Raw genomic sequence first — 13,711 nt, forward strand, 5'->3', positions numbered from 1 at the left:
TGGTCTTTTGGGACGTACTGTAGTAACTATGCAATGTTCTCAATATTTGTATTGTAAGCTGCTAATTACAGTACCAACATGAAATTATTATATAGAGCTTCGTGCTTCCCTGTGGTGCACCATAATAAGGGTGTTTGCATACTGTCTCTATTTTAGTACAGTTATGTCAAGACAAAGTTCTATTTATGTAGAGGAGTTGGGAAAACTCCTAGTTAGAGTTTAAGACCCTAGAGATAGAATATCAAAGGTCGCAGTTGGGTGATAACTAAAGTCAGTGACTCAGTTATCCTAACTTAAGCACAGAGTTATAACATAAACGGCACGAGACTAGGGGTTTTTAGTATAGTGGCAGTGTAATGATGACACCTATTTAGTGGGATCATCTGGTCTCTAGTATGAGATTGCTAGTAGTGTTGGCATTACGGTGGACGTATTGCCTAAAGTTTAATGAAGATAGCACCTCCTTTATGCAACCGTGGAGCATAAGTAAACTCTACTCCCTAAAGGAGACTGGATTTTATGAATAATATTTATAGCCTGCAAAATAGCATTCTAGGAAAGTTTATAATATAAAAAGAGAGCATATAGCCTTGTATAGTTGTGGTAATGTGGTAGAGGTAGTACCTCTCTTGTAGTCAGTTATGCTACAAAGTATGGTAATGTCTTTTCAGAAGAGACAGAAGAGTACTGCTAGTATAACGATCTATAGAATGATGTCCTAAATGGGACTGTAGTGTGATAGAAAATAGTGGCTCAGGTACCCCCTTAGAGAGAGCACAATTTTCGTTGTAAGGATTATACAGGATCAGATCATGATGGATGCAGGGCTTTGGAGTAGCAAGGGAAAAAGGGGATCCTGTAGATTTCCTCCTTAAGGTATTAAAGGGTAATTTGTAGTTAAGCAAAGGAAAGGACAATGACTGCAAGTCAGCAAAAATAAGTAATAGAATATCAATAGATAAAAGAAAATATAGAAATGAAAATTTGGATTGTTAGTTTCAGATGTAACAGGAGAGAAATTCGAATGGTAATGGAAGTGCTAATCAGAGTGGTCGAAAGACCAATTTTTTAGTAGTACAAAAGTGAATATGACCTAGCAAAGACACTGAAAAGTATAGTTATCTAGCATTGTTGTCAGGTCAAGAAGAAGAATGGAGCTAAGAAATAAGGTAATCAAGGTTATATTTTGAGGAAGATAAAAGAGATGAATTAAAGAGCAAACTGAATAGCCAAGAATAGGACAAGATCATGAAGGTCAAAGTGAGAAATAAAGTGCATAAAGTGCCATCTTGGGCAAGGTAAATAGGATGAACTGAAAAGCAACATTAGAAAGCCCATAATGAGATTATATGAGTAAGGATAGTTGTCAAGATATAGAATCCAGAAGAGTAGGACTTAGAGAAAGTTATAGTTTAGACAGTGTTAGGAGCCAAAATATGGAGTTTAGAGTTGTAGGATGTTGATCAAATTCTTTCTATTCCTGTTCCCAAGATGGATTATATTGCAATGGGATAAGATCCATTTAAATTTCTAATAGTACGAGGAAAGTTATTTGATCAATACAATCAGAGTAAGCAAAAGTTATAGGATGGACAATTGTGTCTTGAACTGTTCTATCAGGTGAAGGAGTAAATTAATAAGTTGTAAGTTAAATAAAAGTAAACCTAATGGTTCAAATAGGCATGACGAACAAAAAGGATGGAGGAAAATAGCACATAGGCTTAGGTCTTGAGTTAAGATGGTGAGATAGCAGTTATGGGGTTTGCGATCAAGGGTTAGGTAAGCATTTTCAGTATGACCAATAGGGTCACTTTATAAGAAAACATAAATAAAAATAATTGATAGAACGACAGTAGGAGATAGAGCAGAAAGGGATATGTATGAGTGGTAGTCACAAGTCACTGAAAAGTATAAGGATAAGAGTTATGGTAGTAAGTATGATTGGAATCAATTTTGGAAGAGTCAGTTAGTGAGAGATATCTTCTAGAATACAGTAAGATATAAGAATGCAAAAGAAAGAGGGTAGGCATAAAAGGTAAAAAATGGAGTATAAGTAGAGATAGTAAATCTTAAGATGATATGTTGAGCAAATTGGTGATACAAAAGAAGGATTGTTACAGCTGATATCTTATAGAAAGAGATGATGAAATTTCAAGAAGAAGACCAAGAGACATGGGTTGAACATTATTCTACAGACAATAGTGTGCTGATGATTGTAGGAGGAGATTTCTTTTTTTCTTCAAGCTTAGCTTGTGCTTTTGGCTATAGAAGACTACATAAGTAAGGGGAATTATGCTGAGGTGACCTAATATTTAAGAATTTGGTAGGCACCAGTCCATACACATTCTCCTTAAAAGAAAATGACGGCAAGTGTATACCTAATGTTAAGTATGAAAGGACAATCAAAGTAGTGACAGGAGTTAAATCGAGTTAGTTAACAGGGCTTGCAACCCTCCTGAACTATAAGCTAAAAGAAGTGTTATCTATGGATGAGATTCGATGGATGAAACTTTTGCTAATGGGTAGATTTAAGGCTGAAGTTTGGAAAGCTGTAGGCAATAGATGTTGCTAAATCAAGAAGAATGAATACATAAAGTATCTTATCTGGGATTGTGATATAACACACATTTCTCACTGCTATGACAGTTTAGGTGGAACTTATAGGTTCAAGGATACCTCTTTAAACATGAAGGGTAATTTCTTACAAAGGATAGTAGTGGACAATAATGCTTTGATGGTCATATTAGGAAAGAGAAACAGGAAGAATTATCCATAGTGAATGGTCCGTGTTCCATAAAATGAGTAGTAGGTTAGTACTATAGTATGATACTATATAGTAAATGTGCTGGTGAAAACCAATCGCAGAGTTAAGATTAAGAAATAATAAAAAGGTGTATTTCTATATTCCTGAAGTGGAAGAGTTTAGCTTTGATGATGACAGGAGTGTAGCTCCATACAACTTAGTGTCAGCCATTAGCGCTAGAAACATGTTGAGGAGTGGATGTCAGGGGTATTTGGCACTAGTGAGGGACACATCTATTGAAGGTACTGATGTGGAGAATGTACTTGTTGTCAAAGAATTTGTAAATGTGTTTCCTGAGGAGCTTTCAGAATTGCCACCGGATAGGGAGATAGAGTTCTGCATATATATTATGCTAGGTACAAATCCCATTTCTATGCCACCTTATAGGATGGCACCAGCAAAGCTAAAGGAACTGAAGGAGCAACTATAAGAATTGTTGGATAAGGGTTTCATTTGGCCAAGCACTTCGCCTTGGGGTGCTCCTATCCTATTTGTGAGGAAAAAGGATGGAACTTTGAGGTTGTGTATTGATTATAAATAGTTGAACAAAGTGACTGTTAAAAACAAATATCCAATTTCTCAGATTGATGACCTGTTTAATCAGCTACAAGGAGCAAGGTACTTTTCAAAATAGACTTACGGTCAGGTTATCACTAGCTGAGGATTAGAAGTGAGGATGTGCCAAAGACAGTGTTCAGGATTAAGTATGGTCATTATAAGTTCCTGATGATGTCTTTTAGACTTACTAATGCACTAGCAACCTTTATGGACTTAATGAACAGGGTATTTAGGCCATTCCTATATCACTTTGTCCTTGTATTCATAAATGACGTTTTGGTGTATTCTCGAACTGAAGAAGAGCAAGTGTGGCATTTGAGGATGGTATTACAGATATTAAGGGAGCATCAGCTGTATGCAAAAATTTCAAAGTGTGAGTTCTGGCTGAAGAGCATCTCATTCTTAGGACATGTGGTCTCTAATGAAGGTATCGGGTGGACCCTAAGAGAATTAAAGTAGTAACTAATTAGCTTTGGTTTACTACGGTCACCGAGGTGCGAAGTTTTCTAGGCCTAGCAGGTTACTATAGGCGTTTTGTGCAGAATTTTTTCAAAATAGTAGCTCCTCTAACACTATTGACTCGAAAGACTATCCCATTCTTCTGGTTAGATGAATGTGAGGAAAGCTTCCAAAAGCTTAAGGACTGTTTAACTATAGCTCCTGTGTTGACTTTGCCGGTGAGTGGATAAGGGTATAAGTGTATTGTGATGCTTTTAGAGTTGGTTGGGGTGTGTTTTGATACAGCATTGTGGCTTATGCTTCAAGGCAGTTAAAGAAGCACGAGCAGAACTACCCCACTCATGATATGAAAATAGCAGCTGTAGTCAGGCATTACCTATATGGTGAAATATGCAAAATATACACCGACCATAAAAGCTTAAAGTATATTTTTCAATAGAGAAATTTAAATTTGAGGCAGAGGAGATGGATGCAGTTCTACACAACTGGTTACATAAGACAGGCAGGAGTTGGTACAATGACCTCATGGTAAAAAGTAGACTAGAAGCTCATAATATCATGGAACTAAGAAATACAGGTGATTTTATAATGGAAAAAAGTCTTACTAACGCTTCAATGGCCAAATAGGATCAGCGATAATTTTCGATAAGGTGCATGCAAAGGTAGTTATTTTAGAAGGGCACTTAATGAGACATTATATGGCAGAAAATGTAGATCCCCTCTGTGTTAAACAGAAGTTGGAGAGGCGAGAGTACATGATTTAGATTTGGTGCAGTACATTTCAGAGATGATTTCTTTGATCAGGAAACAGTTAAAGACAACTTTCAGCAAGTAGAAAAAATTACGCAGATCCAAGGCGAAAAGATATAGAATTTGCAATGGGTGACTATGTGTTCTTGAAGGTTTCTCTTAAGAAAGGGGTTATGAGATTTGGAAAAAAAAGGCAAGTTGGCACCCCGTTACATAGTACCTTTTGAGATCACGGACAGAGTGAGAGCAATTGCTTATCAGTTGGAGTTACCACCAAACCTTTCTTATGTCCACCAAATAGTCCATATTTCTATATTTAGAAAGTATGTTCCCGATCATTCTCATATGCTGCAACCAGACATAATGGAGTTAAATGAGAATTTGACCTTTGAGGAGCAACCAATAGCCATAGTAGACTATCAGATGAGATAGCTTCGATCAAGGCAGATCTCTATGGTTAAAGTCCTATTGAGGAGTTAATCTATAAAGGAATGCACTAGTAGTCAGAGCGGGATATGCACAGTAAGTACTCATATTTATTTGATATGTAACTCTATATCATTGTTCTACCTTGTATAAAATTCGAGGATAATTTTTTTGTAAGGGAGGAAGAATGTAACACTTCGAATTTTTAAATAATTATTTTATATGTAATTATATGAATTTACCTATTTTGGAGGGCCCAGAAGGAGCCATATAATGTTAAGGGGATATGGATTGAGGTGTATGATTTAAGTGTTATTTAGAAGGGCCATATAATGTAGATATTGATTTTAATTATAATTTCAATATTATTACATATTCAAGGCATGCTCATGTATCACATATAAATATATGTATGTAACTAAATATTAGGTACATTTTATGTTGCATTTTTTTTATTTGAAAAATGAATGTGGATGTCGCCTTAGGGTAATTTGGAGCTGTGTGCGTGTGTCGGCATACGTGTGGTGTAGTGTGATTGATATGGGTAGAATGGGTCAATCGGCTTAAGCTTGTATCGCTTGGGGCCCGGTCCTTTTTGAGGAAGTCGGGGTGAGTATGACTTTAAGTTGATCTCGTTGACCCCTTCAATTGAATTATTAAGCGAAAGTTCGGCTCGAGTTGATCTCGCTGGCAGGTTTTAGACTAAAAGAGCTGTATAGGGGATCAACTCCCATATGTATTTTAATTGATATAGTATGTATGTGTGTGTGAGTGCTCCAAATTATTTTTTGTGCGAATATTGTTTGAATTTGGTGAAATTGCTTATCGATGTTGCATTTCATCCTTAGGGATGCATTAGAACTAGATAGTTATAGAAATTATTTTTAAAATCAATATCTTACTGTATGAGTTTAACGCTCACTCCTGTTCACCCATTTTTTCAAGTTACAGGAGAGTATATTTTTGTATCTAACCTGCTTCGTACCTCGCAAGTCTACTAGCTGTTATTCCCGTATTTTGTAATATTAAAATTGAATTCTAGATCTTCGCATGTGTAGAATCATTTTATTTAGCTTGAGATTGTAAAATTAATTATTTTGGGGTTGTAAACTTATTAATCTATGAATGTGTATAAATGTGTGGATGGATGGCTCATTGAATGAGGGAGTTGGACTCTCATTTGATTTTATATTGATCTGTGGATGATTGTAAGGGTGAGCTGAGCTCCCCAAATTGTTTTATTTTGAGATTATAGGTCGAGTGAGTTGATAATTCCCCATTAAATGGTTCATGTTATGGCCGGATTCTGTCTGGTTGATTTTTTAAAAATGGGCTCAAAATATAAGCTGCATGGATGAGTCAGAGATTAGTTGGGCTTACTACAGGTTTTGGAGGGCCTTATGCTGACTCAAGTCCTAGTGCCGGTCCAACCCGTGGGATCGGGTAGTGATAAAAACTATATTTAACTATTACTATATATATATATATATATATATTCTAAATTAATAACAATAAGATAAAATGACATTGTAATAAAATTGTAAATAAAATTCATTTAAAAGTAAATTAAATTAAAATTAAAATAGTATTAATATTTATAAAATTTATATTTTGTAAATTCGGTATTAGGGTTTCTATGATGTGATAATGTCTATATATATTATTAGCATTTTATACTTTAAAAAATTATAATATGATTTAATATAAAATATATTTATTATTTTATAAGTGAATTATCATATTTAATAATTTATATATGTTAAAAACAGAAATTATTTATAAATTTTAGTACTATCTGACTAAGTATAATTAACTTTATAAAATTATTAATATGAAAATTAAATAAAGTTTAATTGAATAAAATATATAACATATTTAAATTATGTTTTATTTTTTAATTATATATATATTATTAAAATATTAAGTAAACAAAGTGTAAAAGGAATGTCAATAAATATTATTTATATTATAAAAGGTATTTATATAAATCAATATTAATCTTTCTCCTGCCCTTTTTTTTTTTTATTTTTTACAATGGACCAAAATTGAAAGCCACGTCAAAGTTTTGTGCTTCTATTTGTGTAACAAGGCAAAAATATGTGATTTGCCATAGTCTCACAATTTAAAATTTGAAGGATGAAGCGGAATCCTCATTGATTGCCGTTCTCTTAAACATAAAAGTAAATAAAAAATATTATTTTAATAAACGGTGTCGTTAGCTTTTGCAATTATTAACGACGGCACCACAGGAAGTAAAAGGACAAAGGAGGAAGCTGCACCATATAAAAAACCAAGTTGCTTCGCAAGCAAATTAGCAGCGCAGTACTAGAGCATCAACATGGAAGATATATGGAAGAGAGCGAAGCTCTTCGCTGAAGAAGCGGCCAAAAGATCCCAAACCCTAACCTCATCCAACAAAATCGCTGAACTAGTCGCCGAGACCGCTAAGAAATCCAAAGAACTCGCATTCGAAGCTTCCAAGAAAGCCGATCAACTAAAAGTCGCCGCTTTGAAACAAGCCGATCAGATCCAAATCAAGTCCATTTCAGATATCATCCCTCATCAGCTCTCCTCTCTCTCGATCGTGAATTCTTCTTCTTCTTCTTCTTCTTCTTCGGTCTCTGCGGCTTCTGATCCAGAGGAGCTTCAGAAGTTTGGAATTACAGAAGATTTGAGAGATTTTGTCAAGGGATTGACTTCCAGTACATTCCATAACTTCCCAATTCAAGGTAATTGGATTAATATGGAAATGCCATTTCACCTTTTTTTTTTCTAGTTTGAGCTTTTTTATGATCAATAAAAGAGTTTTATGATCAATAAAAGAGTTTTATGATGATGAATAATAATGGTGTAGATGAAGCTGAGGCGTCTGATGTGCCGACTACGGCATCGAATGTACGGAAAGATCTTAATGAGTGGCAGGAGAGGCATGCCACTCTCGTTCTCACTAATGTGAAGGTGATTTGTGCTTTTAAACATTAGTAGTTCTCGTTTTGTGTAGTTAAGTATTTGTTCAGGCAAATTATTGATATATCATTGTTGGGCCAATAAGTTAAATTTGCTCTTTACGACCATGTTACTATTGTTAGACACAAGCTGCAGTGGTTATTTGGTGAAGCTACATAATGCTACCTCTCCTCTGAACTCAATTTGTTGATGTTTCTATCTAATTGCTAGAGATTTTTGCTAACCATGTACGCTTGGTGTCACTTTTGATTTATTAATGTAAATTGCATAGGAAAACAGTTTTATTTGAGTTTCTTTTGTATGATGGCTTAAAGATTGATGTGGAGAGAAAAGAGAAAAGACATTCACTTTAAATAAAGAGAATGGTTAATGGCCATACTAGAAAGATGATACGTATAATAATTGTTATTTTAATGGCACAGAACATTTTCTTGTAGCATATCAATTGCGGTTCATGGATGTCTTAGTATTAATGTCAATTCTCTTATTTAACTCTGGGCTATGTCATGTTGCTATTTTGTTTGCTGCTTTATTTATTTATTTATTTTACTTTGGTTTCTCTTTGTTGCATGAGTCTGCTTGCTTGATGGGAAAAATGTTAATATTGTGCTTATTTATATATATAATCTTTTACTGATGCTCATGGTCAACAGCAAATTGGAGGTAGATTTGTGAGGGGGAACTTCCTAGAAGTGCCAAAGGGAGGTGAGAAGGAAGTAATGGCGCCAAGGATTCGGAGCTTCTAATTAAAAATATTGAAAAAATTATTAATTTTTTTAACAGGATGAAATTATTAGATTGAGGAGCTTGACCAATTAATAGGGATAACCTCATCAAAAAACAATAAATTGAAAAAAAAAGCTGGGTCTTGCTTTTTGTACACATTGGGCAGAAAGTCCTTTGTACAAAGAGACACAGTTAATACTTAACATGCCTGCATTAAGCTCATTTGCTTTTCCTTAATTTAGAATGTTGAGATAGAGTTACCTGTTATTTTTTCATTTACAGTAGCAAATGAAATATGTACATGAGAGATGAAAGCAAGTGATAAATGGATATTTTATATTTTAAATAAATATTATAAATAAAAAATGATTCAATAAACCTTTTAATATATGAATGGTTTAAGGATGAGTTGTGGGTTAATTAATTTATTAAAATTTACAATACTCAAGTCATTATTTTAAACATTTGTGTTTTTTTATATTTTAACTACAGCTCTATAGGTAAAATCTTCTAACCTAGCAGGAGTCTTTCTAAATCTGGTCATCTTTCTTGGACCTTCCTCCTTGCCAACTGCTCTAAATGCGACTGAGATGGCTATCAATTTTGCATTTTCACATTATTCAATCTCAAAGAAGTGGAAGGGCGTCCTTTGAGATTGAATAGTGTGAACGTGCAAAATCGATAGCCATCTCAGTCTTACCACTCCATTCATGGCATTTAGAGCAGCTGGCGAGGAGGAAGGTCCAAGAAAAATGACCAGGTTTATAAAGAATCTTGGTAGGTTAGAAGATTTTACCTATGGAACTGTAGTTAAAAATATAGAAAAAATACAGAAATGTTTAAAATTGTGACTTGGGCATTGTAAATTTTAATAAATTAATTAATCCACAGCTCATCCTTAACCCATTCATATATTAATAGGTTTATTGAATCATTATTTATTTATAATATTCATTTAAAATATCCATTTATCACTTGCTTTCATCTCTTACGTACATATTTTCATTTGCTACTTTAATTGGCAAAATGACAAGGAACAATATCTCAACATTAACCCTATCTCAACATTCTAAATTAAGGAAAAGCAAATGAGCTGTATGCTAGACTGTTAAGTATTAACTATGGCTCTCTGTACAAAGGGCTTTCTACCCAATGTGTACAAAAAGCAAGAACCAGCCTTTTTTTTTTTCATTTTTTTTTTTTTTGATGAGGTTATCCCTATTAATTGGTTAAGCTCCTCAATCTAATAATTATAGCCTGTTAAAAAAATTAATAATTTTTCAATATTTTTAATTAGTAGCTCTAAATCCTTGCAGCCATTACTTCCTTCTCACCTCCCTTTGGTACTTCTGGGAAGTTCACCCTCACAACTCTACCTCCAATTTGCTGTTGACCATCAACATCAGTAAAAGATTATATATATATATATATATATATATATATAGCATCAGAATTGTGGCTCAGGTATGGAGTCTATGACTTACACTTGCAACACTAGATTTTTGTTTTGTCATTCAATGTTGGATTGTACTCTCTATATAGAGGTGACATATTTTCTTATGATGCTTATTTGATGCAGCAAATCTCAAAGCTAAGATACGAATTATGCCCACGTGTGATGAAAGAAAGGAGATTCTGGAGGATTTATTTTACACTTGTGAGCACTCATGTTGCACCGTATGTGTCTATTGCTTGAGATTTATTGTGCTTTAAGTTGCTACATTCATGATCTGAAAAAGATGTTAGTTGATGGACATAGATTTGGCCATGGTCCGGTTTGGAATCAGAACTGAACTGGTGCTAACCAGAACCAGAACTGAAACTGGTCAAACCCATATCGGCTGAAACCAGACCGAACTGGTCAGTCTGCTTTTCGTGCTAACACAGAACTTTAAAAAAGAATAAATTTGAAAAAATTTCAACTGCTGGATTTGATCAAAACTAGATTGAACTAAACCAAAACGGAATCAAGACTAGAACTGGGATCGGAGGGACCCTTCAGTCTGGTTCCGGACCCCCTTAGCCCTGGAACCTAACTGGACTGTGGTCACCCCTAGATGGACACATTATAGTGTCTTCTATGTTGAATATTTGTTTGACGTTGCATGTACTAAAAAAAATGATTTTACTTACAAGCATGACTTTTTGAGGATCTGTAGTTCATTACATAGCTTAATGAGGAAACTCAATGTGAAGATACCGCACTTTTTGATGCCTTACTTGAAAATTGAAAATTTTTCTACCAATAACAGAAGAGGGATATTGTAATAGTTAGAGATGTTTGCCTTCATGTGCTTGGTGAAATATAGTTAATCTGTTTGTAAAGAAGAAAGATTCTTATTGAATTAACAGAGTAGGCTTATCTCTCTCGGTTTTTAAAACTCAGGTATGAGAGGCAGTATATGGAGGAGATCAAGCGCAAAGCAGAAAAGCAGATAAAAGATGAAAAATCGAAGCAAAGTGCTGTATCTGAAGAGAATTCTAGGTCTGAGGTGACAGAAAAGAACCTGAAAAGCAAGACATCAACTGCATCTTCGGCTGAGCAGGACTTGGACACTTTTCTTTTGGGAGATCTTGAAGACAGTGATGGGGGTGCAGGTACATTCTTTGAACAGTTACTTGTTATGCCATCTATTTCTATTGATTTTCCTAGTGAACAACTAAGCATATATCTTGCCAAAATGCAGCGTGGTGCACATATTGGATTATTAATTTTTATTTGCTGAAAAATGAATATGACATCATAAAATGGAACATGTGACAATGTGATGAAAATAAGTTTGAATGCTGAAATATGCACATACATTGTTTCGAGTTATTGATAATTGAAATCCTAGAAGGCTAGAAGCCTAGAACACCCTCATAAGTAGAAGCTCAGTGTTAAAATGCATTGAACTTATTTTATAATTTCACATATGACATGGTGGTGGATTTGACTCCTAAAGATACACTGATATCCCATAATCAAATACTTGAATCCTTGTTGGTTTTTGTAGTGCAGTGCACTGTGTAGCATTAATTGACGTGTGATCCTTCATCAATGTCTAAACTTCCATTTACAAAATATTCAGTCTGGTTTGATAATTCATGCATGCATTGGTATATGTGGAATGGGCCAAAAACTCAGGCTGTACGTGATTCATTAGATTTAATCCATGAACTGGAATTACAATTATTTTATCATCAATTTGATGTTTCTTTTTAACTCATTATCTTCTAGTAATGTTATGCATTCTTTTCAGATGATGGTGATGGCAGCTTTGATGATGATTTTGACAAGATTGACAATTCTGTACGTTTATCTTGTTCACTCATTTTACTGCTAGCTTTGGTTTGGTTACAATATAAGTTTTGTTTATTTCAGTTTATGAAATATCAAAATAGAATGACCTATTGCAAACCCCTACTTCGCAGACTAATTTTGCAAGTTACTCACAGGTTTTGCCTTAATGATGGTTTTAAAAATGGACATGCTAGTCTGCAGCAGTTATTCAAATTTACTGTACTGTGCATTGATCGGGGATTTTTTGAAATTTTGTGGGCATTTGCAGGATATTGAAGATGAGGAACATTTGAAGAAAGCAACTGCTGCTACTGTTTAGATTTTAGACATTGAGTAAAAAGAAGAAACTTGCATTTATAAAGGATGAGAAAGGGGGCTGTGAAGAGTAAAGGCAAGCAGCCGCTCTGCCTTGAAAATTTACAAGGGAGAGGCACATGTTAAGAAGTTTGCAAAAAATGTCTTTTTGGTAGGGTATGTGTTGCATAATTCATAACAACTGCCATTTGCTTTCTTTTATTTCTATGGACAGCTAGAAGTTATGATGTCTATTTGTTGATTAATTAGGGGAGGTCAAAACCTTTGTGTGCCTTGTACAGATTTCTTGATTCAGTTGATTCAATATTTCAGTTTAATAATTAATATGCAAATTATATTATATTGAATCCTCAACCTGAGAAATCAAAGTTTACCGTATAATGGATGGAAAGGTAGCGAAGACGTGCTACTGGTAGCCTAGCAATCAAGTCAAAAGACTCTCGGTCCCAGCCATGATCTTTATGTGGTGTGTATATACATATTTCATTTTTTATTTTCTTTTTATATCATTATGCATTTCAGACTATTATTATTATTTTTAGAATAATATTAATATTGTTGAAAAATATAATATTTAAACATATTATATTTCTTTAATATATTAAGAAGATATATAAAAGCTTTGATATTTTAAAATGATAAAAATATCATATGATTTAATCGATTTTAAATTATTTTATATTTTCAATTTGTATTTTTATTTTGTTGTTATATTTTTATTATTTTATTCCTAAAATTTTTCTTTTTTATAATATTAAAAAGTTTTTATAAAAAAATTATGAGATAAAAAATTTAATCTGTATAAAAAGTAATGAAAATAAAATATGGAGTAGTTAATAATAAATTTAAAATATTATTTTATTTTCAAATATTAAAATTGAAAAATTTATAGGTAAGTCCATGAATTAATTATTACAAAAATATAAAAATAAAAATTATTTACAAATTTAATATAAATTTGAAACTATTTATAAAAATAATATTTATTTAAGAAAACACCATTGAAAAAATAGTTTTCTTATCAGGTCAAATTAATAATTTTTTGTCACTAAAAATTATATTTATTATATTTTATTCATAATATGTGTATATATTATATTTTAAATTTAATATATCTAAATATAAATTTAATATTATTATTTAAATATAAAATTTATTAGTTAATTGAATATAAAGTTTAAATCTAAGATATTATTTTATTAATAAAATAAAACTTTAAAACTTACTTGTTTGATGTTAAAAATAGAAGTAAAAGCATTTCAATAATTTTTATTATAATTAACAGTAATTAGACAGAAATTAAGCAAATAAATTAATCTGTCAATAAAATAAAAAGTGAAAAATTAATTTATTTAATTTTTAAAATATAAAAATTAAATTATTAATTTTATTAAATTTCAGGGATTATATTGGAGTTTACCTTA

General features: G+C 32.8%; 1 protein-coding gene across 1 annotated transcript; it reads left to right on the plus strand.

Moving 5' to 3' along the window:
- The first annotated feature begins 7,271 nt into the window (after window positions 1–7,271).
- LOC110643911 (uncharacterized) lies at window positions 7,272–12,626 on the plus strand. Its single transcript, XM_021796446.2, has 6 exons — window positions 7,272–7,725; window positions 7,851–7,954; window positions 10,269–10,366; window positions 11,076–11,287; window positions 11,932–11,981; window positions 12,241–12,626. Exons 1-6 carry the CDS (start codon window positions 7,335–7,337, stop codon window positions 12,289–12,291), a joined length of 906 nt encoding a protein of 301 aa, XP_021652138.2. The 5' UTR covers window positions 7,272–7,334; the 3' UTR covers window positions 12,292–12,626.
- The last annotated feature ends 1,085 nt before the right edge of the window (window positions 12,627–13,711 follow it).

This window comes from Hevea brasiliensis, chromosome 17, assembly GCF_030052815.1.
Source record: "Hevea brasiliensis isolate MT/VB/25A 57/8 chromosome 17, ASM3005281v1, whole genome shotgun sequence".
NCBI lineage: Eukaryota > Viridiplantae > Streptophyta > Magnoliopsida > Malpighiales > Euphorbiaceae > Hevea > Hevea brasiliensis.